The sequence below is a fragment of the Clarias gariepinus genome, chromosome 22 (genome assembly GCF_024256425.1).
Source record: "Clarias gariepinus isolate MV-2021 ecotype Netherlands chromosome 22, CGAR_prim_01v2, whole genome shotgun sequence".
Lineage (NCBI taxonomy): Eukaryota > Metazoa > Chordata > Actinopteri > Siluriformes > Clariidae > Clarias > Clarias gariepinus.
The window spans coordinates 7,154,607-7,180,000 of NC_071121.1; the positions used below are offsets into that span (position 1 = coordinate 7,154,607).

The following is a 25,394-nucleotide window of genomic DNA, read 5'->3' on the forward strand; positions in this document are numbered from 1 at the left end:
TCCACCAGTGCATAGTAAGAGTGAAGGCAGCAAATCCTCACTTATATTTAGTTGTGCAGGCGTGTGTGTGTGTGTGTTTCTGTGTGTGTATGCGTAAAGAGAGGGGGGGGTGCGTAAGGGGCAGAAAGCTGTACTATAAAAACTTCCCTCCACATGAGTCTTCTCCTGGGAAAGTAGTGTAATCGTCAGGTTCGCTCTGTCTTTCCCCCGTTGCCTAGCTCTCTGAAGCAGCTTTAATCATGTCCCAGACACAGGCATCAGGAGTGGACCCTTCCAAGATGGGTGTCGGACGGGCAATTGCAGTCCTGACATCAGGAGGTGATGCTCAAGGTAGGTACAAGGCACAAGAATGGACTGTTGTAGCTGTAAACACTGGGGGGAGGTTTGGCGGTTCCAGTGAAAGTGCTGCTGTCATTAACGACAGCTAAAGGAAGAGCTGAGGTTGGACGTGTCTCATGCATTTGTGTAAAAAAAAAAAAAAAAAGTTCGACAACCTTTTGAAATTTTCATTCGGAATTTATGAAAAATTACTAATCCACCATATCACATGAATACGTGCATTGACTGTCTAATTAAGAGTCCACTTCCAAAGCAATTCCCAAAGCAATTGTCTGATCAGCGCCCGCTTGTCACCGTTACTTTCAATGCTTTATAAGCTTTAAAATTAGCCTTTAACTTCTCTTGTCCTGTGCTTCAGACACTTTGTGATTTGATGCTTAATTTAGCTTCCCATGACCTTTTTCTGGAATGGCACAAAGTTGTAATAGGAACACTGGATCAGCAGCTGTTCGCTTCTGAAATCGGAGAAGCTGCATCACCTTTAACACAACAGGGACCATGCTTCCTGGCCTTTGCAGGAACTTTGAAGGAGATATAGAAGACAGATTAAGTGATCCCTTAACCTTTTGCTCGCTTCTAAATTGTCTTACATCCAAGTCTCCACAGATTCCTGATTTAACAAGAGACAGAAGGCATTTATAAATTACAGCCCTCATGCAAAATGCTGCAGTATACAGAGAGTGAGATCTGCTATTAGATCAAGATCAGGGATTAAGATTAATTCATTTATTTATATTTAAGATTTAAAATAGGTGAGTGACAAGGAGCAGTTAGTTAAATAATAATAATAATAATATAGTCGAAACCAACAGAAAAATAGTACCAAAATATTAGCACGTAGTAATGAGAACAGTAATAATAAATGCATAGTAGGATACATGAAGAGTCAGGTGGGTAAGTAAGGTACAGTACTGTGCAAAAGTCTTCATCAGTTTTTCTGCCATGATTACATGTGAAGTGAAATCTTTCACAGCGTTTTTTTTATTTTATTTAGGTAATTACATTCATGTAAATCCAAAATCAAGATCTCAAAATATTCGAATATTTCAGAGGTTTGAGTAAAATTCAGACGTTATGAATACTCTGTATCTCTAAATCTAGTTTAGTACACGCATCGGGAAGTGACTGTTAACTTGACATTTGTCCAGAAGATGATTATCAACACCATCCATAAGGAGGGAAAGCCACCGATGTTGTTATATTAAAGCATATTCATAGCAGGAAAAAGTTTGGTAGGAAAAGGTGCACGGGCAAAAGGGATTACCGCAGCTTTCAATCACAGTAAGAAGAGCTTTAAGAAACTGAAGCTGAAGTGAGTGTTAAAAAATTCAAATGTAGTTTATATGAAAGGATGGCACGGTGGTATAGTTGTTAGCACTGTCACCTTGCACCTCCAGGGTCCGGGTTCGATTCCCGGCCAGACTCGATTCCCGTCTCTGTGTGCACGGAGTTTGCATGTTCTCCCCGTGTTTGGTGGGTTTCCTCCGGGTACTCCGGTTTCCTCCCACAGTCCAAAGATATGCAGGTTAGGCTAATTGGTGTTCCCAAATTACATGAGTGTGTGAGTGTATGTGTGTGTGCCCTGCGATGGATAGGCACCCTGTCCAGTGTGTACCCTGCCTCGTGCCCAAAGCCTCCGGCGATAGGCTCCAGGTCACCCTGAATACAGGATAAAGTGGTATAGAAGGTGAGTGAGTACAGTATATATGGAAGTTTCACTTTTTTAATCAAATTGCAAAACAAATGAACTTTTTTTTATAACATTCAAATATTTCAAGATGCTTATCCACTAGGAAACACTAGGTACAGTACTCGGAGACAGACTGACTCTGAAGCACATTTGCATATTCTGATTAGACCAAAGGATTTCAGCAGGTGATAGAAAATGTTACTATATAAGGAATTAAAAGGCACAGCGAGTGAGTTGTTTTATGGACATATTGTATGACAGGAAAAAGTGGAAATCAGAGACATGGGAAAGTTCACTCAGTGTCAGAAAACCTTACAGTATCTGTGAGCACACAGGAAGGGGTGGAGACTGCTTTCATCCGAGTGTGTTATGCCAGGCCCTAACGTGCATGAGCAACCTCGGGGGAAGCCGTGTGTGTATTTATGTATGTATACGTATCTATATCTATATATATATATATATATATATATATATATATATATATTTATTTTTTTTTTTCCTGTGGCTTTCCTGTCAGCTCTAACCATTCACTTATGGCTTCTCGTCAACAAGGCCGAGGTCCTGCTCTCTGGAGCTTTCTGGTTGTTTTGCGTAAAAATCCCATGCTTCTGAAACCCCACTCTGGCACCAACAACCATTTTATTTGTTCCCGGATTTGCGTCATGTTTTTGCTCTGCACTGCTGCCACGTGATTGCCTGACATATGAACAGGTGTACAGGGGTGTCTGTTTAAATGAACTGTATACTGTAAATATGCTCACATGTATTTTACTGACACTGATAATTCTGTCTGTACTTTGGCGTCATCATTTCTATTTTCGAATAAATGCTGTGTCATGATGAAGACGGCCTACAGTGATATACTATCGGTCACTTATATAAATTTAATCATGTGTAATCATATAGCTATTATGAGCTATGTGTTCCATGTGATACACAGACAAGGCACAAAACTAAAACAAAATAAAGAAGACATTTCTACTGATATTACTACTTTGTCAAACCTTTATAGTTATTACTACTATATGCCCCAGACTTCATTTATCGAGAGTCTGTGCTTTTGTCAATACTTTGTCTTATTGCAGGAGACACTTCACTCTCACTGTAAAATGTCTACTTTTATTTCAGCCAGAAACCATGGGGATGCAAACTTTTGTAATCAACCGTAAATTAAAAAAAAAATCTGAATCTCTAAACTGTCCTTTCTCCTAAACATGTGTACTGTAAACCATATATACTTACAATATTTAATGTGTTTTTAATGAAACATTTTGGCATGCTTTAGCATTTTCCAGTATAACAACATTTGGATAATTATTGTAATACCACACAGAGGATTAAAAAATGCACTTTGCGGCATAAAAAAATAGAATGCATTTTGTAGAATTATGATCAGTGATGTCATATACATTGATCAGCCATAACATAAAAAACAACTAGGTATTGGGTTTCCCATGTGCCAACAAGGTTGCTCTGGTTCTTGGGGCATGGCTCTGCAGGGTCTCTGGGGATGCACTGTGGAGTCTGACACCAGAACTTTGCCAGCTGATCATTTTGGGTGCATTGAACTACAGGAGGGACCTCTATGGATTAGACTCGTTTGTCTGATTGATCATCCCATAGATACTCAATCAGATTAAAATCTGGGACGTTTAGAGGCTTTGGGTTAGGCACAGTGATCTGTGGTGCACTGGGTGTTCTGGTTCTTTTCTATCATGACCAGCATTGATTTTTTTTTCTATATTTGCATTTTTACTATTTGCCTTTTGGTTCCCATGGGCACGAGTGAGCCTTGCGTGCCCATCATACTATCATAGGGTTTGCTGGTGTATAGTCGGTGATGCTATGTATGTATGGTTATAACCATGGTTTTGTATGGTTATACATTGTGATCTTTTAATTCTATATTTCTAGAAGGAAAAGATAATGGGATTTGGAATGAGATATTCTTTGTAAATTTCATACATTCTATCTGTTTTTAGGCATGAATGCCGCAGTGAGGGCTACAGTCAGAGTCGGCCTGTACACAGGAGCGAAAGTCTTTTTCGTTCATGAGGTCAGGGACACATCCAGCACTATAGACATGACAGAATGTGGAGTGCAATTTATAGGGATAAGATAAACTTATGGATTTCTTTCTAAACACTGTTCCTGATGTTAAAATTCATGATTAGTTGATTTCAATTTGGTCTCAACTGTGCTGCAGGGCTACCAGGGGCTGGTTGATGGGGGTGATAATATCCGTCCAGCTACATGGGAGAGCGTGTCTATGATGCTCCAGTTGGTGAGTCATTCTCATTCTATTAACAATTGTGTTTATCACTTTATTTGCAAGAATTCAACCACCTAAATAAATAAATACTTTTTAGGGGGGCACAGTGATCGGCAGTGCTCGCTGTAAAGATTTCCAGACGAAAGAGGGGCGCATAAAGGCTGCGTGCAACCTGGTCAAAAGAGGAATCACTAACCTGTGTGTTATTGGTGGAGATGGGAGTTTGACTGGAGCCAACCAGTTCCGGACAGAGTGGGGCGAATTATTAGGACACCTGGTCAGTGCAGGTGAGTCTCCAAAGTCTCCAAAACATCTGTGCCTAGGTTGACTGTGCCTTGCATAAGCATTTACACCCCTTTTTCGCATATCATAATGTCACATCCTGTAATAATAATAATTATTATTGTTTTGTTTATGATAATGAGTTGATTCATGGCTTATAATCCTATTTAAGTAATATAATTTTCAGTTATAGGTTGTAACACTATAAAACATACTTATGCAATACAACAACAATTGTCCAATGTCATATATATACACGTGAAACCCACAGAAAAGTCACTTTAATTTTCATTTGAACTTTTTCAGGCAAGATCACTAAACAAGAGGCGCAGTCATCGTCCCATCTTAACATCGTTGGCATGGTTGGATCCATCGATAATGACTTCTGTGGCACAGACATGACCATCGGCACAGACTCCGCCCTTCATCGTATCATGGAGGTGGTGGACAGCATCACCACTACGGCTCAGAGGTAGGATTTGTGCGGTATTGTGGGAAAACAATAACCGCTCCCATTCCTTCATGTCTTGCATTTAATTGACCATGATGTATAAATTTTTCATCTGAAAATTGATTGGTTTTGTAACTGTCCTTGTTTCTGGTTTTGCTCTCATTCATAGTCATCAGCGTGCATTCATTCTGGAGGTCATGGGAAGGCATTGTGGGTAAGATTAGAGAAAGAAAAGAGTCAGTGATATTCCTTTGGATATAACAAGCGGGGGGGGGAAAATCACCTCTAAATATGGTGTGTTGTATATTTGTGTGTTTATGTCAGTTACCTAGCTCTGGTTACTGCGTTGGCATGTGGTGCTGACTGGGTGTTTATTCCAGAGATGCCCCCAGATGACGGCTGGGAAGAACACTTGTGCAGGAGGCTGATGGATGTACGTACCCAGTGCACATACACATTTAGATTTTGGAATAAGCATACATACAGAAGCTAGCCAAAGTTAATCCATGATTATAAGTATTATCAGTTTAGTACACATGTTAATCATGTACATTATGTATACCCATATGTTTTAGGCAACAAAATGCAGTTTTTGATAAACATACTGTAAGTAACAGTTGTTTGATTATCTTCCAGGGTATTGGGTGGAGACAAATTGGAAATCTTTCAAAAAAATACTTATCTCAGCTGTCCATGGTTAGCTTTGTACGATATGGATATAATGTGGATGTTTACATATAAAGTGGATTTTCTCGTATGACCTTTTTCGAAAATCTAAGGTGCTTCGTTGAATTCCTACAATGGATGACTTCCTGTTCATTAAAAATAAATTCACATTTATTATGATACAATGTATCATAAATTTAGTTGTAATTGATGAGTGCAAAAGAGACATTAGTAGAAGATGTACTCAACTATTAAAGATGGCACCGTGTTGAGGTTTTCTTCGGTCACCACATACACATTATGTATAGGGATGTTTTTTTTTACAGTAAATGTTTTAAACAAAACCTTCCTATAGCTACTTAACGAGCAGTGTGTGTCTGTATTTATTACTTTCCTGCATGCCTCCGCTTAGACCAGAAACAGAGGATCTCGTCTGAATGTCATCATCGTGGCTGAGGGAGCCATGGATCGGGCCGGCAAGCCAATAACTTGTGATCAGATCAAAGAGGTAAACAGATAATCCACCCGATGTGAATCCACATGAGTAAAAACATTAACCACTGAATTTGTGAATATATTATTATTATTATTATTATATTTAATTGTTTGTGATATCCAGTGAATTTCCTTCTTTCATATTTTCTTTTCTCTTTGTATAGTTAGTATCCAAGAAACTGGGCTATGACACTCGTACCACTATCCTAGGCCATGTACAGCGAGGAGGCACTCCGTCAGCCTTCGACAGAATTCTGGTTAGTTTCTCTAATGTATTTTTGTTTTGTCTAAAATCATTCTTGCAGTGTTTGTTTTTAATCCTTATCATTCATGCATAATGTCCACACTCATGGACAGTCAATTTAAGCCTCTATTTATTTAAATATTAAAATAATTTTACAAGAGGGATCAAAATATGTAAAGTTTTGGTTATGTGCTTGAAAAATATCCATGAACTGGTCAATGAACAATCTCTTCTTTCATATTTGAACATCTGTATCATGCTCTCTCTCTCTCTCCCTCTCTCTCTCTCTCTCTCCCTCTCTCTCTCTCTCTCTCTCTCCCTCTCTCGGTGGGAAAATAACAACAGGGCAGCAGGATGGGCGTTGAGGCAGTTATGGCCCTGCTAGAGGCCACACCTGACACACCAGCCTGTGTGGTCTCACTCTCAGGGAACCAAGCAGTCAGACTTCCCTTGATGGAGTGTGTACAAGTGGTAAGTAGCTTCATTGATTCAGTGACTAATTGGTAGGTTGGGATTATAGGACATGCAATGCATGTGAGCTTAGTTTTGTTATGAACTAATTAATATGGCAGCATGATTAAGGAGGTTGAAATTTATGTTGATCCCTTACATTAACTTTAATATCAACCAAAAAAAGTTGTACAGTGGAACCTTGGATTACAAGCATAATAAATAATTCATAATAGGCGTGCTCGTATATCAAAACAACAACTTTTACACACACAGCTCATTAATGACACTTGCTTTTGCTTTACACGCATACACGTGTGTTATAATAAACAGTACGTGCACGCATGAAAGGACGACTTACATACAAACACACGCAAAAAAAAATTCTTTACGCACGCACATGGTAACAGTGTTATAGTAAACAGTACACTCATGCACGGATGTTGATTATACCAGTTAGAGACGTGCACTGAGACTGAGCACGGGAGACGATTACCCACAAGCGTGAGAGAGAGAAAAACCATTGGCTCAGATGTGATCATGTGACGCTCAACTTTAAAACAAGAAGTGCATGCGTGCTGCATGATACTCGTAAATCAAGACTTCGCAAACTGCCTTACTCACAATACAAGGTTTTATTTTATTAGTATTAGTTGTGGGTGACAAAGTGGTGCAGTGGTTATCACACTCAATTACCTTCTCTGTGTGAATGGAGTTAGCATGTTCTCCCTGTGCTTGGTGGGTTTCCTCCAGGTACTCTGGTTTTCTCCCACAGTCCAAAGACCTACAGATTAGACTATCTGGCATTCTCAAACTACTGGTAGTGTGCGTGTGTGTGCGTGTGCACCCTGTGATGAATTGGCCCCCTTTCCATGGTGTACCCCTCCTCGTGCTCTAAGGGTTAGGGTTAGGGCTCCAGGCCCCCCGCAACCCTGAGTACACGATAAAGCGGTATAGGCGGTGATTGAGTGAAGGAGTGTATTCTTGGCATTTGCTTTAATGTTAACAAATGAAACCTGCACTAATTAAAGCTCATTCATTTTATGACTAAAAATTTGCAATGAGCAAATTTGTATTTACAGCATTTTCCTGAACGTTGACAATTTTCTGAATGCCTGGCCCTGTGAGGTGCTAATGAAACCACCTTTTATTTTGCCCGTTAAAATCCACAAATGTGATTAAGGTGTTGGTTACTCTCTCCACCAGACCAAGGATGTTACCGTTGCTATGAAAGAAGGCAGATACGAGGATGCTTTGAATCTTAGAGGAAGGTATGCATTTGTTTTTAGTTCCCTGGCAACAGACATTTCATTAGTGCATTGTTCACGTTTGTCACTGTATGCTGGTTTTACATGTATTAAGCCTATTATTTTTGGTTTTATACACTGCAATACCCACAATAACATTTCTGTGTTTAGGAGCTTTGAGAATAACTGGAACACATACAAACTGCTAGCCCATGTGCATATCCCTGAAGTGAAAGTAAGAAGCATTGGACCGTTTTTATCACATTTATATTGATCATTTGGATGATTAAGTTATAGGAATATGACCAGGATTAATGTGTTTTCTTTCTTTCAGAGTAACATTAATGTAGCCATTATAAATGTGGGCGCGCCCTGTGCAGGCATGAACGCGGCTGTGAGATCTGCGGTCAGGATCGGCATCCTGCAAGGCCACAGCATGCTAGCAGTGCATGATGGCTTCGAGGGTTTGGCCCAAGGGAAGGTAAGGAACTGCTTCATCATCACATGTCACAAACTATCCTGAACCGAATACCATTTGGATCTTTTTGCATGAGAAAAGTCATGCACCGTGAAGAGTGCTGTGTAATACATCTAAACACCAATGGATTTTCTCAGATTGAACCTATCGGTTGGAACTATGTTGGTGGCTGGACAGGCAAGGGAGGTTCTGTTTTGGGAACTAAAAGGTAACCATGCCTAATTCCATATGCCGTTTTGTCAAACTATTATCATATTCAATTTGAGAAGTTCTCTCAATTGATCACTTTCTTACTTTGGCAGAACTCTTCCAGCAAAGCACATAGAAGACATCAGCCTGAACATTGCCAAGTTCAACATTCACGCTTTGGTCATTATAGGAGGTTTTGAGGTGCGTAACGTGAAGATTCTCCATCCACCAGCCAAGAGCAATATTACCAAGATGTAATTCTCTTCTTATACAGGCAGAAAATCAGTAATTCGTTTTTTTCACCACACAGGCGTTCTCAGGTGGTTTGGAGCTGGTCCAAGCCAGACAGAAGTATGAGGAATTGTGCATCCCCATGGTAGTTATTCCAGCTACTGTCTCAAACAACGTTCCTGGATCAGACTTCAGCATCGGAGCTGATACTGCCCTTAACACTATCACCACGGTCAGATCTGCAACTATCACACAAATACACGTTATTTAATGTTAAGTCTTGTGTCTACACAAGTAATTTACTTCTACTCAGTCGTACAAGAGATGCCACTGATTGCTGCAAAAACTGTATCTTTCTATTTAAAATTTTCAAATCATAAAAAAATAAAATAAAATAATAATAATAATAATAATAATATATATATACATAATTTAATAATTTAATTTAAATAGTGAAACTTATATTCTAGACTCTTTACATGTAATGTGAAATATTTCAAGTTTTTGTATAAATTTTTAATTTTGATGATTACGGATTACAGCGCATGAAAATCAAAAATCCAGTTTCTTAAAATATTACATTTCTTTATTTCTTAATTGAGAATTTATTTTTCAAAAAAGACTTTAGAATACAGAACTTCTGAAACATTATGTTTATTTATGTACTCAATTCTAGCTCTGTCCTGTTAATGGTCTTTTTAAATATGCTTACATAAAATATTGTAAGCATATTTTATACATATGTGTATTTTTTATATTATTATTATAATTTTTAACTATAAATAAGATGTCTGCATATACTGTACCTTAACATACATGTACTGGGTAAAACAGTTATCCTTAAATTATACCGAAATACAGCAACTGAAGCAGTCAATAAACTGTGATCTTTTTGTTTAGTATTTTCTAGTCAAAAATATTTATTGACTGCTTCAGTGGCTGTATATGTTAAGGATAATTGTTTTTCCCAGTGCATATATACAGTATGTTAATGTACAGTACAGTATATGCAGACATCTTATTGATTTTTTGTTGGTGGTAGTTTGCTAGAGACTACTGAATTTCCTTTTTTCGTCCCTACGCTCAGGCCATCTTACAGTGAGGACAGTAATGCAACTGTATTTGTAAATACTGTACTTGTAATTGTTAATATACAAGCTGGTTTCATTCCATCACCTCCATTCCATCATATCATTGTTTCCAGAGGATTTTACAGTGGGCACTATGTATGATGGGTGTATCACTTCCTTCCTTACCCGCGTGCCCATTACTCTGGAATAGGCTAAATCAGGACTCATCAGACCACAACCTATCCCTTGATGTAATGCAATAATAGGACCCTTTCTAAAACAGCTACTTTTTTGGCTTTCATTGACCAAACCTGGTGTAATATGATCAGGATTTAAAATCAGTGTTTTGTTACATATTTAAATGCTTCTTGTGTGTTTGGTTTGGTTATGTAGACCTGTGACAGGATCAAGCAGTCAGCTGCTGGCACTAAACGCCGTGTGTTCATCATTGAGACTATGGGGGGCTACTGCGGATACCTGGCCACCATGTCTGGCCTTGCTGCAGGTGCTGATGCTGCTTACATCTATGAAGACAAATTTACCATTCATGATTTGGAGGTGAATATATGAAACTTAAACTTGAAAGTGATTTAAAATGGGATATAATCAATTCAACATACCTTTTATTTTTTTTATTCGTGTTTTCAGATGAATGTAAATCATCTTGTAGAGAAAATGAAGACGACAGTTAAGAGAGGTCTGATTCTCAGGTCGGTGTAGTTTTTTTCAAATGCTACAATATATGAATGAATATGTGCTTAAATTTCATTGTTGATCGATTTTAATTGCAGCCAAGATTTCAACAGTTACTTTTTTAAATGGATCCTTTCAAACGTCTTTTTTTCTTTTTTTCTTAGAAATGAGAACTGCAACGCCAACTACACAACTGACTTTATCTTCAATCTGTACTCAGAGGAAGGAAAGGGGGTCTTTGACTGCCGTAAAAATGTCCTTGGACATATGCAGCAGGTATCAAGGATCAATATCCTTTCATGACCGCTATTCTTTCAGATGCTTTTCAAGTGTTTACTTGGAATTGATTTGCCTCTAGGGTGGTACTCCAACTCCGTTTGATAGAAACTTTGCCACTAAGATGGGCGCCAAGGCTGTTCTCTGGCTAACTGAGAAGTTGAAGGAATGTTACAGACATGGTAAGTGTCAAAACCGAGGTCTTATAGTCAGATGTTTTTCATTTTGTTTTGTTTTAAAAAAAATTTTTTATATCAAATGTGGACCCTATGGGGTATTTTTGTTTATAATTAAACTTGGTTTATTATAATTGAGAAATAAATTTTTTTGACAATTATTTTTTTTATTTTTAATTAGAGATTGGAGATATATTCTTGAAAAACTTGGAGGTGAATTAACAAATTCCCATCTAGTCTTAAAACTCTTGAGAGAAAAAATAGATGAATGAATTTTTCTTGCAATTTATTCCCCCTACATGTACTGTAATTCACATAAACCTGCTTATTTATGTGACCTATTAGCTATCCTTAGCTATACTGTATGCTTATTGCAGATTATTGCTTCTACTTTCATGAGGTTCCACCTTTATGTATAGAATATTTAGAATTTAAAAAATTTCAAACGTAATCTAAATATTTAGGCGTTGCTTCTCTTCACATTCCCCCCATTCTTACTGTACATAAAGAAGGTTATATACCAGATAGAAAAGTAATTCTAATCTAACCAATATAATTTTTTTCCTCTTCTGGTCCACTTACTTGCAGTGTGCCTCAGGGATCCATATTAGGTCCTAATCTTTTTTTTTTTTTTACGGTTCCTCTAGGGTTAATTTTTAGATTCCCCGTCATCACTATTTTGCAGCTTATATACATATTTATCTTTCTATACGATCAAATAGGAACAGACCCATACAGTCATTGTTGGAGTGCTTAGAAAAAATCAAATCGTTGCTTGCATCACAGTTTCATACCTTTAATGAATATAAAACAGAGTTGATGTTGTTTGATTCTCCTGATTTTACTAGCACCAATAATGTTAATACAGGTCACTTAGACTACTCGATAAAACCATCTGTAAGGAATGGTTCTGTAAGGAACAAACTCTTGTTTGAGAAACTGATTAACACATCTGTAAAAAGTGTTTTTTTTTTCAACTCAGACTGTTATCAAAGGTGACATCTAGATTTTAAGAAGGCTATACAGTACGTACATGACTTTATAAGTGCTGGGTTAGATTACAGTAATGCTTTATGCATCGGGCTCCCACAAGCATCCCGAAACAAATTACAGATTTTAAACAAGAGACAGATGACTAATACTTAAATAAGAGTATATAATGTTATATCATATATATATAGGATAAGACTTTTAATGTCTTATCTTTGTTTTTAAGGTTTTTAATGATTTGGCTCTCCAAATACCTTGCTGATCTATCATCCAGTCAGCTTCTCTTGCATATACATAGGACAAAATAAAAGAATATAAGGTTAATGATCTTTTTGCAAGGCTGCTTCAAAACTGTAAAAAAAAAAAAAAAAACTTTAAAAAGACTAGTTTTTTGAAAATGTAGTATGTAGTAGTTTGAAAATGGAATATTAATTTTAATTTGTAAAGCACTTTGTTTTGTTTTAAAGGTGCTATAAAAAAGTGCTATATAAACATTTTGATTTGTTTTGATTTCATTTGATAATTGCTCCTGGGAAAAATGCAATACACTGTCATTATTGCTTTAAATTTCTGACATGAGGACAACATGCTGAACCACACAGAAAAGCAAAACCTCTATTGCATAGCTCTTATGTTAAGTGAACTCTTCAGTTAAAAAACACCAGGGCCCGTATTCACAAAGCTTCTTAAGCCTAAAAGTCCTAGTAATGAAATTCTAAGAAAATTCTTAGAACTATGACATTTTCTTAGAATTTTCCCTTAAATTTAGGATTAAATCTTAGTTAAGATAAAAATGATTCATGAAACATCTTAGCCCTAAAAACAGCTCCTAAGGTAAAAATTGTTAAGATTAGAGAGGAGGACCTTTAAGAGGCTTAAGACTTTCCATAGCAGAGGACAAAATGGTGGAAAGAAGAAATATTCTCCAAATACTGAACATAAAGATCCAATTTTTTTCTTGTTGTTTTACTTCCCTACATCTCTCTTGGATTGTTCGCTACATAACCTCCAAAAGTGCAACTTAAAACATGCAATCATGTAAATTGGTAAAAGGTCAGCCATTTTGCTCCCATCAATCTGAAATGGTATAATAAAAGTAATAATAAAATCAGTTTGGTAAATAAATGTAAGAACTTTAATACAGTAACTACTGTGTGAAAATTGTTTGCTTCTAAAGTAGACATATTTTCAACATTTGGCTGTTTTAATTAACTTTAATATATTAAGTCTATACAAACATTATGATATTATGTATTCTATTTTCACAAAAAGTGTATTTCAAGACCTTTGCAGAGGTCAGAGGTTATTTTTTTTATCAACCAATCACAGTCCTTGAATTGCTGCATCATCCCTAGCAACAGGGTCAACCACACCCCCTCACTAAGATAAAGGTTTTTGTACTTTCCTTACTCAAAGTTGCTCTAAGAATTTTTCTAAATCACTTTTAGTCTAAGACTCCCAGCTAGGACATTTTAGCACAAGATAGGAGCTCTCTGAAAGAATTCTAAAAAGCTTTGTGAATACGGGCCTTGGGCCTTAGTCACAAAGCTTTTTAAGCCTAAAAGTTGGTCCTAGTGATAAAATTCTAAGAATTTTTTTTAATTATGAAAATAAAATATAATATAAAATTATAAAATTATAAAAAATATAATATAAAAGACAACAAAATTTCCCCTTAAATTTAGGATTAAATCTCAGTAAAGATAAAAGTGATTCACGAAACATCTTTGCCCTAAATACAGCTCCTGATAAAGATAAAAGTTGTCAAGAGTAGAGCGGAGGACTTTTAAGAGTTTCAAATTCAAATTTTACTTTTCACATACACAGTCATAAACAGTACGATATGCAGTGAAATGCTTATACGACTGCCCGTGACCTTAAAAATAAAAGCTTAATAATAAGAAATGAATATGAATGAAAAAGAAATCCAATAGAAAATACTTTTATAAAATAAAAATATTCTGTACAATATAGAAAAATATAGCCTCGACTTTTTAGTGTAAGTAAATAAAAATGACTGGGGGGTGTGCAAGAAAGTGTTTTATTAAAGTGACTTGTGTGCAATAATCCAAGAAATAAAATATAAATATGTAAGTGTGCATGAATGTGTCCATAAATGTCCATGAATGTCCAGGTGCAATGTCATAATTGTGGATGTTTAAAAAATGGTATTAGGCCTGTGTGGTGTGCTGTGTGGTGATCTATAGCAGAGAACAAAATGACGGAAAGAAGAAATATTCTCCAAACACTGAACATAAAGCTAAAAGTAAACACTGCTCTTCTGTCCAATTTGGTTTTCTTGTTGTTTTACTTCCTTCCAGAAGATTGTTGGCTACATACCATCCAAAAGTGCAACCTAATTAGACGGTCCTACAATCATGTAAATTGGTAAAAAGTTGAGCAATTTTGCTCCCATCAATCTGAAATGGATCACAAATAATAAAACCAGTATGGTAAATAAACGTACAGTATGAACTTAACTACTGTGTGGAAATTGGTTGCTTCAAAAGTAGACAAATTTTCAACATTTGGCTGTTTTAATTAACTTTAGGATATCTAGCCTGTAAAAGAAACTTTGCATGAAGTAGCCTGTAGTCATGATTATACAATTTCTTTATATACAAACATTATTATTTTACTGTCTATTCTATTATAATATATTCTATTTTCACAAAGAGCACATTTCAAGACGTTTACAAAGGTTAGAGGTTACTTTTATCAACCAATCACAGTCCCTGAATTGTTACATCATCTCTAGGAACGAGGTTAACCAAATTGGTTTACAATGATAAATAAGCTTCACACCTGTTTGTAGATATTTATTGACTCCTAACATGTTCATAAAAATATGCTTAATGTTCTTCCCTGGTTTTGATCATAACATTACTCCATTTGTGCAGGGCGCATTTTTGCCAACACCCCAGACTCAGCATGTGTGCTAGGCATGAGAAAGAGAGGACTGGTTCTCCAGGCGTTGGGAGAACTCAAGGAGCAGACTGATTTTGAGTAAGAGTCCGGATTTCTATATTAAACAAAAGCATGCCTTTAATAATGAGCCATATTATGCCACATGCTTTACCAGCAATATCTGCATAAGCACTCTCTACCCGTTTATCCTCATGGAGAAGTTTGTATTTCCTCTTCCTCTCTTATCTTTTCTATCTATTTATCTGCTCCCTTTTCTGTTTAGGCATCGTATTCCAAAGGACCAGTGGTGGCTGAAGTTGAGGCCCATTCTGAAGATCTTGGCCAAGTACAAGATAAATCTGGACACCACGGAGCATGCTCACATGGAGCATATTATCAGCAAGAGAGCTCCAGTCTCACCGTCTGGTAAAATGCTATAAGGACTGAGAATGGAGAAATACAACATGCATAATGTGGTCGCATAGTGATTTGCTATGCTGTTTTATATTTACATCATATTACATTATTATGAATAACGTTAGGTTATTCATAATCCATAATTGACAAATTAGTAAACTGTTCATTAAATGGTTATTACTGCTATGTCAATTATTGGTCAATAGATTAATTAATAAAAAATTACTATTAATTAATCATATTACTATTAATTAATCTACTGACTAATAATTTATTTTGCCAGTACTAGCCCATTTACTGTATATGATTACTAACTCAAAGTTTGAAGTCAAGATCCAGTTGATGCCGGTTAATGAGTATGTGAACTCTTGATAAACTATAAGTAACTGGACAAACCATCACTTAAGACCATCTGATATCATATTAGATATTAATTAATACATAATAAACAGCTGATTAATATATAATTCAATTATGGAGAATCAACATTTTATCAACAGCATTAATTATTATTATTATTATTATTATGTAATTCTTTATGTATTTCGTTAACAGGCGGATTAATAAAAAAAATAAATTTATGTACTGTCTCATCAGTCAGTAATATTTACAGTTTTGTCTTTTCCTCTTGTTTGTCCTCCCCCTTGCTTTATTCTGCTGTTACATTTATAGGACCTGTGTTGTTGGCAATTTGTGAAATATTAATATAAAATAAAGTAAATGTCCACAAATACAAATTTGTCTGTATTTTTTTTTTTATCTTTTAAAGATTAGATTAGATTTAGGCTACTGTGTACCCTGACAAAGGACATGTATGACTGTAGCTCTTTCTGTCTTTTCAGCTGTTGCACAAGATCTAGACACATAATTTAGACTATGTTGCTAATATGTTGGGTTGTTCTGTACTTTTCTTATTCCTGAGAAAAAAGTATCAGTTTTCTAAAGTGCGGTTACATGGAGAGGTGAGAGACCTGGACAAGAGTAAGGGACTAAAGCACTGACGCATTAATGTTTTTTCCCACAGTCCAAAGACATGCATATTAAGTTAAATGCCATTCCCAAATTCCCTATAATATTTAAATGCATTTGTCAATGGTGACTGAAGATCCAACTATGATCGTAAAATGGTAATAAATACAATGTAATCACTGTTGGTTTACATGGGCTTTTTTTGGACTATAGAGGTTCCTAAGTGGATGGATGTAGAGCTATAAGCATCAGTAATTTTTTGAATAGCAGTTACTGTAAACTATCGGCAGGATGTAACTCATGACTCTTATGCAATGTCTGGACAATGTTAAAGCAATGATCTAGTCTTATTTCTCATTAATTCTTATACCTGCAGTGTGAGTAAAACAGATTTTTATACTTTCAACATTCACACACTGTGGGCAATTTGGGAAGGCAATTAGCCTAATCTGCTCTGTCTCTGAAAAATATATCCTAATATTTCTCGTATTCTGCTAATCGGAGTACCTGGAGGAAACCAACCAAGCACGGGGAGAACATGCTAACTCTATGCACACAGACCCTGAGGTATATATATATATTCCCACCCACATTCACTAAATATAAACTTTCATAATTATCAGAAAATAAAGTGGATATTTAAATGGTTTATTGCAACATTAAACAATTTATTCGAACACTTCATATCATATAGTTGCTTATAGAGTCAAATCAAATTACTTGTCAATTAGTGTTTAAATAACTGTTCGTTATTTGAATACAAATAAAATAAATAAAAACAAAACAAAATGCGCTGAGCTGATATTATTATTCGTACTTTTATTTTAGGAAACGTCTCTGGCAGCCATTTTGGTTTAACGGACACGAACAAACGCATACATTCACCCGTATAGTGCACTACGAATCGCAGGAAACACTAATTTGTTTCTGTACTTTATAGGAACCCTAAGTAGAAAACATGGCGCCGTGTTGGAGTGAACCGTTGTTAAAAAAAATAGAAAACGGTCGCCGTTAACCGGAAGTTAAAAAGCGGCTTCAGAGGGCATCAAGAGGTCGCGGTGGAAGTCGGGACGGCGGCGGATCGCGTTTATGTCTGCCCACTCGTAAGCAAAGTGCGTGTCCGCTTCGGGTTGCACCGCACCGGCGCTTGCCTTGTTTGCGAGAAAGATCGTTTAGAATTAAACTTTTCCGCGTTTGCGTTTGTCATCGTGCTTTTCACAACCAGTCTGAGTGTGCTTCATATTATCGATGCATTGATAGTCAGCTAGCCTAGCGAGCTAGCAACACGGCTAGCCCATAAGGTGGCTGGGAGCTAGCATCTCTCTTAGAACTAGCTGAGTAAGTAGAAGATCGCAGAGTATCGGGTGATTATCAAGAGAGAGAATTTGAAAAAAAAAGTAGACACACGCGCGCACCCACACACACACACGTGGGAGAGGCCGGAGAGAGAAGGACGGAGGAGAAGCAGTGACGCCAGGAGCGGCCGATGAATTCAGACCAGGGCGGAGAGCCGCTGCAGGAGGAGGCCGAGCCGGGACTGAAAGCCCGCGGGGAGGCTGAGCCGGGACCGGGTGCCCGTGAAGAGCGCGGAGCTGCAGAGCCGGCCAGTATGGTAAGTCTGGGCCTGATCTTGGCTATCATCTTCCCCTTCCGCAGCATGCACGGTGAAATGATAAACGAGCACTTAAAAAAAGCTTGCGTAGGAAAGCGTGCGACGCTTCGCCAAGCTAGCAGCCAAGCCAGCCCGAGCTAAATAAGGCCAGGTGTTAATTTCGGCTGCTAACCTTGGTTAGCACGTTCGGCTAACTCATGACGTGAAGGCGTCACTTGCTAGTCAGGTTCGTTTTTTTTTCCTAGCTTGCTTTGCTAGCCCTGATTTCTGATGACTCATTTATTTTCCGTTGGGAACTTTGAGTTTACACATTAGGCCGGGTGAATTTCACGTTTTTCGTAACGCTGGCGTCAAACATGTCGCGTGTATTCGCTTCCATGTTAATGTATTAAAACACGTCAGAGCTCTAGCGTCACTGTTGGCGGTGTGTCAGAGGATTTGGACTTTTAACTTTGGAGTTTAACTGTGCATTTGTCCTTTGTGTGTGTGTGTGTGTGAGAGAGAGAGAGAGAGAGGACAGGATTATCAGTGGGGAAAAGTCGCAGAATCATCGACTTGGCTGTCTAGCTAGCAGGCTAATGTCAGGTCGGCCATCACTACAGGCCTGTAACTAAGCTTCGCTTTCCTGAGGAGATCATATGACACACTGGGTCTCATCGGCTCACCATGATTTAATTTACACAGACGCAACAAAACTCTGAGCATTTTTATTGTTTAAATCCTGGAGTATGTGTGTGCAGTTTGTGTGACCAGGCTTGAGGTATTGCTTGTTTTTTTTTTTCTTATACAACGCCTATACTAACGTGTGTATCCTGTGTCGTTGTTGTTTTTTTTTTTTTTTTTTTTTCATTTAAATCAGTTAAATAAACTAAATAGTTTAATCGTTATTAGATCCAGAAAAGATGATCTTGGAAACAGCTGTGTTTGAAGCGACTTGTTGTTCTGGAGGTGGAGCTGAAGGTCCTTTTTTTTTTTTTCCTTTTTTTTTTCCCCCTCCTTCCCTAAAGCAGGTACTTTTACACTTGCGCCCCCTGTGCCATGTGCCCTTGTGCCGGTGTGCTAATAAATATTTTAGCATCACAAGCAGGAACCAGGCTGAAACACCAGGCTGCTTTCCCTCAAATTAATCATTTCTGACCTCGACCGCCCGCAGTTTGTCTGGATCGAGTTAAAATCTGATGCATTAGCGTCAGGAATCTGGACAACATTGGCCCCAGTGTAAAATATCACAAGATGCTTCACTTCTGCTTTTCAATCGAGCAGCTGAGAACCAGACGTCCAGTTCAAGGTGTCTCTTAAATCGTTAATGCATTAACATCAATACTAGTGTCGCCTCAACTATCTCGGGTTATATCCTTACTCGTTACTTCGACGTTGTGAACTCTATACCAGTTAAGTAAAGACTGTAAAGCCTTCAAAGGTGTGCTCTGCGATTTGTGAGTGCCTTTTTTATTTTTGCTCATGCAAAATAACATGTTCTATAGATCTTCCTTGTTAATAATATGACCTTAAGCCTTAACCTTGGCAAATGTGTCATTTAGAATGTGCACAGGTAAAGTTATGTGCATTTCTGGAGAGCTTTGGGAACACTGATGTGACGTAGGTTTCACTTCATGCCTATAAATAGATTGTGATGGTGTTGGTCGGTTTGATTTCTTTTCATTTACATTTTTTTATATTATTTTTTGGGGGAAATTCAGAATCGGTCTTCTTTAAATGCTGCAAAAATTTATTTATTCTTCGAACATATGCCAGAGCTTTGGCAGAAAATACAAACCACATCAGGGTTGTGCAAAGTCGTTGTCTAGTAAGATGCATTTTGAGAGATGGTACAAATTAGGAAACGTCTATATGCGACCAGGGGCAAAACAAAAAAATCTAACAAAGTGAACATCATACTAACTCCACGTATTAAATACTTTGTGTCTTTGTTGAATCTTTAAATTCCAATGAATGATTTTACTAACAGCATTTAAATGTATACTAGATTCTTTTAGTTGTGTCTAATATGACGGGTGTTCACAGAATGAAGGAGATAAAATTGTTTCAGGAACTTGCCTGGGAGTTATTGCCCCATCTCCATAATCACCTGACCTTGCTTCAAGTGATTTCCACCTCTTATAAATCTTTAGATAGGTGGACACTGTTTTACAGCCAAATCCACCTGTGTGCGTTAACTTGCCCCTGATCAGACGCATACATGGAATGTATGTAACGTTTTAACAGCAGTAAATTTTGAGGGATTTAGATTGATCGTACAAACAATCCTGAAGCGACGGATCCCTCTTCTGGATTACACTGGATTGTGGGATAAGATATTACTTTCTGCAGCATGTGCCTTGCAATCAAGCAGTGCTGATTGTAACGAGATGTGCGTTTAGAAATTTTACAAATACCCATGTAATGGTCCAGCTAAGAAGTTACCATGAGCAACAAGCGATGGATGCTTAACGTGCATCACCACGGACAAGGAAATAGACGTGCCCGATTTCATAAAATCTAAATGAATTAGTAACTTATACCAGGATGATCCAGCTATTGAGAATGAATAAATTAATCTGGGTAATGAAGCGCACAGCGACCTTGTTAATGTCTGTGACATTTGTGTGTCAGTGTGCACCTGTATGAAAATGTTAAACACCACAGCTTTATCCTTCTGATGGTGATCTTTCCCACGAACAGTCGAGAGATGGTTTTTACACTTAATGCAGGCGGCCGAAAAGCATGTACTTCTGTGTTTATCGCTTTCTGTCATCAGCTTTTTAAACAAGCCATGTCATTAGTGATAAGAGATGTGGAAACAGCTTTTTGACCAATGTAGCTGGTAATTTTTTTTTTTAAAGATAGTCAGCTTCAAATTGCCAAAAAGCCCTAATCATGTATGTTTAGAGAAGTCGAGTCATTGTACTTATTCTGCTGTTTTTTCAGCTGCCCTGCAACAGAACCCCCTCATATCTAAGTCATGCCAAATTAAATTTCTTTTTTTTTTTTTTGTCATAGTCTAATCATTAATTACTGACATACCCCTGTTCAGCATGTGACTAGTTAAACTCGTTCCACTCAATTAGGCACTGGAGTTGTAGGCGATTCAAACACAAAGCACGAGGTGTGGTGCAACACTGTATGGGGAATTAACGACTGCACTGGCATTTTGGCTTTGAGGCAACAGTATGCATGAAGGGTGCTTTTGTGGTAAACTACATCAGTACAGCCAGGCAGAATTCTAGTTAACATCTTATTGCTCTCTTTTAGTATAAATTGCTTGACCCACCCTTGCCTTTTTTTTCCTTTTTTTTTTTTTTTGCGTTTAAGATGCAAATACTAATACTAAGTCAGGGGTGAGGTGAGGCAGAGATGGAAGCTGCAGAGACATGGTTTCATGTTTGTGCTGTTTTCCTGGTGGACAAGTAGTTTTAACCAGAGAACCAAAAATGAGGACAAACAAATATTTTTCTTTTTGTTTACTAGCCAACAATAGAAGAATATGTAGCTCTGGATCGAACACCAGTCAGTATCAGAACAGTCTCTGTACAATTCCTGCACTGAAGGAGGAAATTATTAGGGATGCACCGAAATTTCGGCCGCCGAAAATTTTCGGCCGAAATAGCATTATCGGTTTCGGCCGAAACGTAAGAAAGCGCCGAAAATAAAAGCCGAAATTGTCGCCACGCCTCTCCCATCCCCCCGTCTCGTTCGCGCTGTCATTACGCATCAAACACGGAGTATGTCGGCGGTTTGGAAGCACTTGGAAGCAAGTTTTGTTATTGTTAAACAGCCTTATTACTGTTATTTATTATCAATAAAAGTTTGATTGCTTAATTAATTTGTAGTTTTTTTAATACAAACAAAAAGAAAATATTTTAAACATGTTTTTTAATAAAGCCATTTTCGGTTTCGGTATCGGTTTTCGGCCAAGTGCATCCAAAAATTTCGGTTTCGTTTTCGGCCCAGAATTTTCATTTCGGTGCATCCCTAGAAATTATCTACTTGTTCTTGTTTTCATCTAGTTCACGAAGGGCGCAAAGTCTGAGGCAATCAATCTAAAGATTTTCTGTAATTTATACATTTTCGGCTAAGGGACCAGACCTTTTAGGCCACCCTGTGTATGTAGCGGTGTGTGAACATTAGGGCTGGGCGATATGGCTGAAAACTATCACGATATCAATGTTTCATATCAATAATTATTGATATTTTTTATGACCCATTTAAAATAAGGAGCAGGAAAAAAAATATTACATTTAAACATTTTTATTTTAAACTTAACCTTCCTCTGATCATAGTCCCTTCAGTTATTAAGACAGAAATGTCAATAACCATGGAAAACTCAAATAATTTAAATGTAAACATAAGTCTAAAGTCACAATGTTAACAATTATCACAATGTTAACAATTATCTCTTAACATTTAAGGTGCAAAATGAAAGAAAATGTAAGAAATGCTTAATAAAGTGTAATAAAATAGTGCATTTATGAAGAGGAATCCAGCTGACCAGCACAGGACAACAATATGGCGCAACCAAACATGATACTGTTACATGATTGGCGTTAGCGTATCACTCCCTACGTTGCTAGGTTACCAGAGAGTGAGTGCTTTTGTTAATGCAACTGTCACGGGTGGAGATGCTCCGATCAGCATTTTTGGGGCCGATTACTGATCACTAAGATCATGATCTGCCGATCACTGAATGGCAGGGTAATGGGAATCTTATCTATAATCTAGCAGAGTTTGCACCATTTGTAGAAATAAAACTAACTCTAAATTAACTATATTAGAAAAAGAAAACTGTAGAAATAGGCTACAGTCAAGATCTTGAACCACCAATTTTAGAAAATTTGAATTTAAAGCTACTGTAGACCATCTTTCCCAAATAAGGCAGAGTAACTTAAAATTATTCCAAAAAAAAAAAAGGGGTCAGGCAGACCAACACACATCAGATCAGCTTAATAGCATGTAGCCTCTTAATACACAGATTACATTTTATAACTGGCAGCAAAATGTAAAACTTGTTACACCAAAACTGGCTCCTGCCACAAAGGACAAAACTATGGCATGTGTTTTTTTTCTTATTATGAACGTCTGATGTAGTAGAGGAACAACTCTACTAGACTGTAGTAGAGGAGTTATTTTAAGAACTCTCTCACACCGAGAGCAAGAGTTTACCCAATTCCGCGTTCTAGCAACTCGCACTCAATCGGGAATTGGACCCAAAATCGTGAGTACCCTCATAAGATCCGCCGAAGCGTCGGAAACGGCATGGGCAGACTGAGCAATGTGAAGCGCCATCTTGTTTTCTTTTATGCTTCCTGAATCACGACCGTACTACTTCATGGTCCTAGTGCCGGTCACGGAGCGAGTACGCATGGCAGCAACCAAACTAGCTTGGCGACCTGTTTTCTTCCGACAAAGAATAAAAATTATCGAACTTTTTATCGATTACATTTTTTATCGATATCGGTCACGTGTCTATCGCGATACATATCGTTATCGTTTTATTGCCCAGGCTTAATGAACATGATGCACTTCAGGGTTCTGTGGTCACACCTCGACTGTTAGGACGTCAGTAAAAGGTTTTTGTTGAGTTTTTAACCCACATTTTGAGTTTTAAAGATGACTGGCTCCAAAACCAGTGATTCCAGGTAATCTGTTCAGTCAGGGCTCTGGAAAGGGAAGATATATTGTTGATCTGGGCATCTCTTGCGTTCCCAGTAGCATGGATGCTTTAAATGGGGGGGTGCCTTAAATGTTATTTATATTTGTTATGAATAAATAACATTACAGGAGAATATATTCATGGCTGTAAAGAAAGAAATGTAGTACAAGACAGACCCCAAAAAAAACTAATGTACACTCCTGGGATTTGCATAAAAATAGAAAGAAGCGAGTTATTCTCCAGCAAGCTCAGTAAAACCTAACAGCTGTGTTCTTATAGAACTGCACAAATGTGTTTAAATTTTAAGCAATGTGTTTTGATTTTAAAGAATAAGTTTTCACTCCAAATACTGTTTATTTTATTATACTTTGTTGCTCTTTATGGAAGTTTCTTTTATGCAGAAATGTTTTCAAAAGCATCTTTTGCTTATGCAATATTTTTGTATGTGCCCAAGACTTTTGCACAGTACTATAAGTAAAACAGCTGTGAGGTTTTACTGAGCTTGCTGGAGAATGAGTTCTTCTCGCTCCTCCTTATGCATTTTTATTGCTTTATAGCAATGGATACATTTCCCTGTAATGTTGTTTATTTATTAATTTTTAAGTTATATATGGAAATACTGAATGATTTTGTACATAACAATGCAGACATGATGAACATGTATAACAAAATTGGTACAGCATATAATTTGGGGATCAGTGCTGTATCTATGGAGTTATTTGTAGAATTCCATAGAAATCTTTAAACACGCAGTTCTTGTGACTGACTCGTACATAACACTCAATGTTAATTTACCTTCATTGGTTCTTTACTTGTATCATTTTCCCTAAAACTAAAGTGCACCTACATCCAGGAGTGTTTATTTCTTTATTTTTCTTCCTAAGGAAAATTGTGTATCAGGTCACCTTGAGATAAATCCTCCACTAGTTTACACAACCTTGTAAGCATGTGCAGTTATCACCATTGTATAAATACGTGTTCCTTTGACTTTACATCTTTTTGCTGCACGGTGGTTACACTGGACTGCAGGATGGAGAAATGCAACATGCCATCTTGTAGAAGTTTTTACCAATTAAAGTCGATCACTTGAAATACACAGGAAATCAACTATGATAAATGATCATGTCTTAGGTTAAAGGTCTAAGTTTGACGTAGAAATGAAATGCAACGTCATGATCCAAGCCCACTTAGACTTAGTGAGTTATAACAAATGATAATCTCATTGTACAGCGGCAATCCGATCTGCTAATCATGATAAAGTAGCAAAAAGGAAATGATCATACCTAAATTAATATATATTATTTTTAATGTGTCTATTCAGAAATAACTGCATGCAAGGAAGCTGGTTTCAGTATGAAAATAAGTTTCTACAGCTTGAATGTTTATAACTTGGATGCTTGTCTAAAGCAGATGGCACAAAAGCCAGCGTGACTCGAATATAATGTGGAAACGCTTGATGAATAAATGTCTGGAACATCAGTTTCCTGTTTAATTTAAAGGTCATGTCGGAAGGCCTCGGTGGGAAGGTCATACAGTGTAGAAATGAATGCAGATAATAGCTTCTATTTTTCCCTCCCTGAATTTCAATGACAGTTGCCAT

General features: G+C 37.3%; 2 protein-coding genes across 5 annotated transcripts in view; both read left to right on the plus strand.

The window, feature by feature from the left end:
- The first annotated feature begins 143 nt into the window (after positions 1–143).
- pfkma (phosphofructokinase, muscle a) lies at positions 144–16,285 on the plus strand. Its single transcript, XM_053483126.1, has 22 exons — positions 144–330; positions 4,012–4,085; positions 4,236–4,313; positions 4,399–4,588; positions 4,890–5,055; positions 5,204–5,248; positions 5,359–5,467; positions 6,113–6,208; positions 6,360–6,452; positions 6,785–6,910; positions 8,096–8,160; positions 8,308–8,371; positions 8,471–8,617; positions 8,752–8,822; positions 8,917–9,004; positions 9,114–9,266; positions 10,498–10,662; positions 10,753–10,814; positions 10,962–11,073; positions 11,156–11,255; positions 15,140–15,245; positions 15,430–16,285. Exons 1-22 carry the CDS (start codon positions 240–242, stop codon positions 15,584–15,586), a joined length of 2,358 nt encoding a protein of 785 aa, XP_053339101.1. The 5' UTR covers positions 144–239; the 3' UTR covers positions 15,587–16,285.
- Positions 16,286–17,559: 1,274 nt separating this feature from the next.
- Positions 17,560–25,394, plus strand: part of LOC128510476 (la-related protein 4) — a 24,047-nt gene continuing 16,212 nt past the window's right edge. For all 4 annotated transcript variants that reach the window (XM_053482791.1, XM_053482793.1, XM_053482792.1 and 1 more), the window contains exon 1: positions 17,560–18,144. In XM_053482791.1, coding sequence (XP_053338766.1) covers positions 18,019–18,144 — 126 coding nt within the window. In that variant the 5' untranslated portion in view covers positions 17,560–18,018. The remainder of the gene's footprint in view (positions 18,145–25,394) is intronic.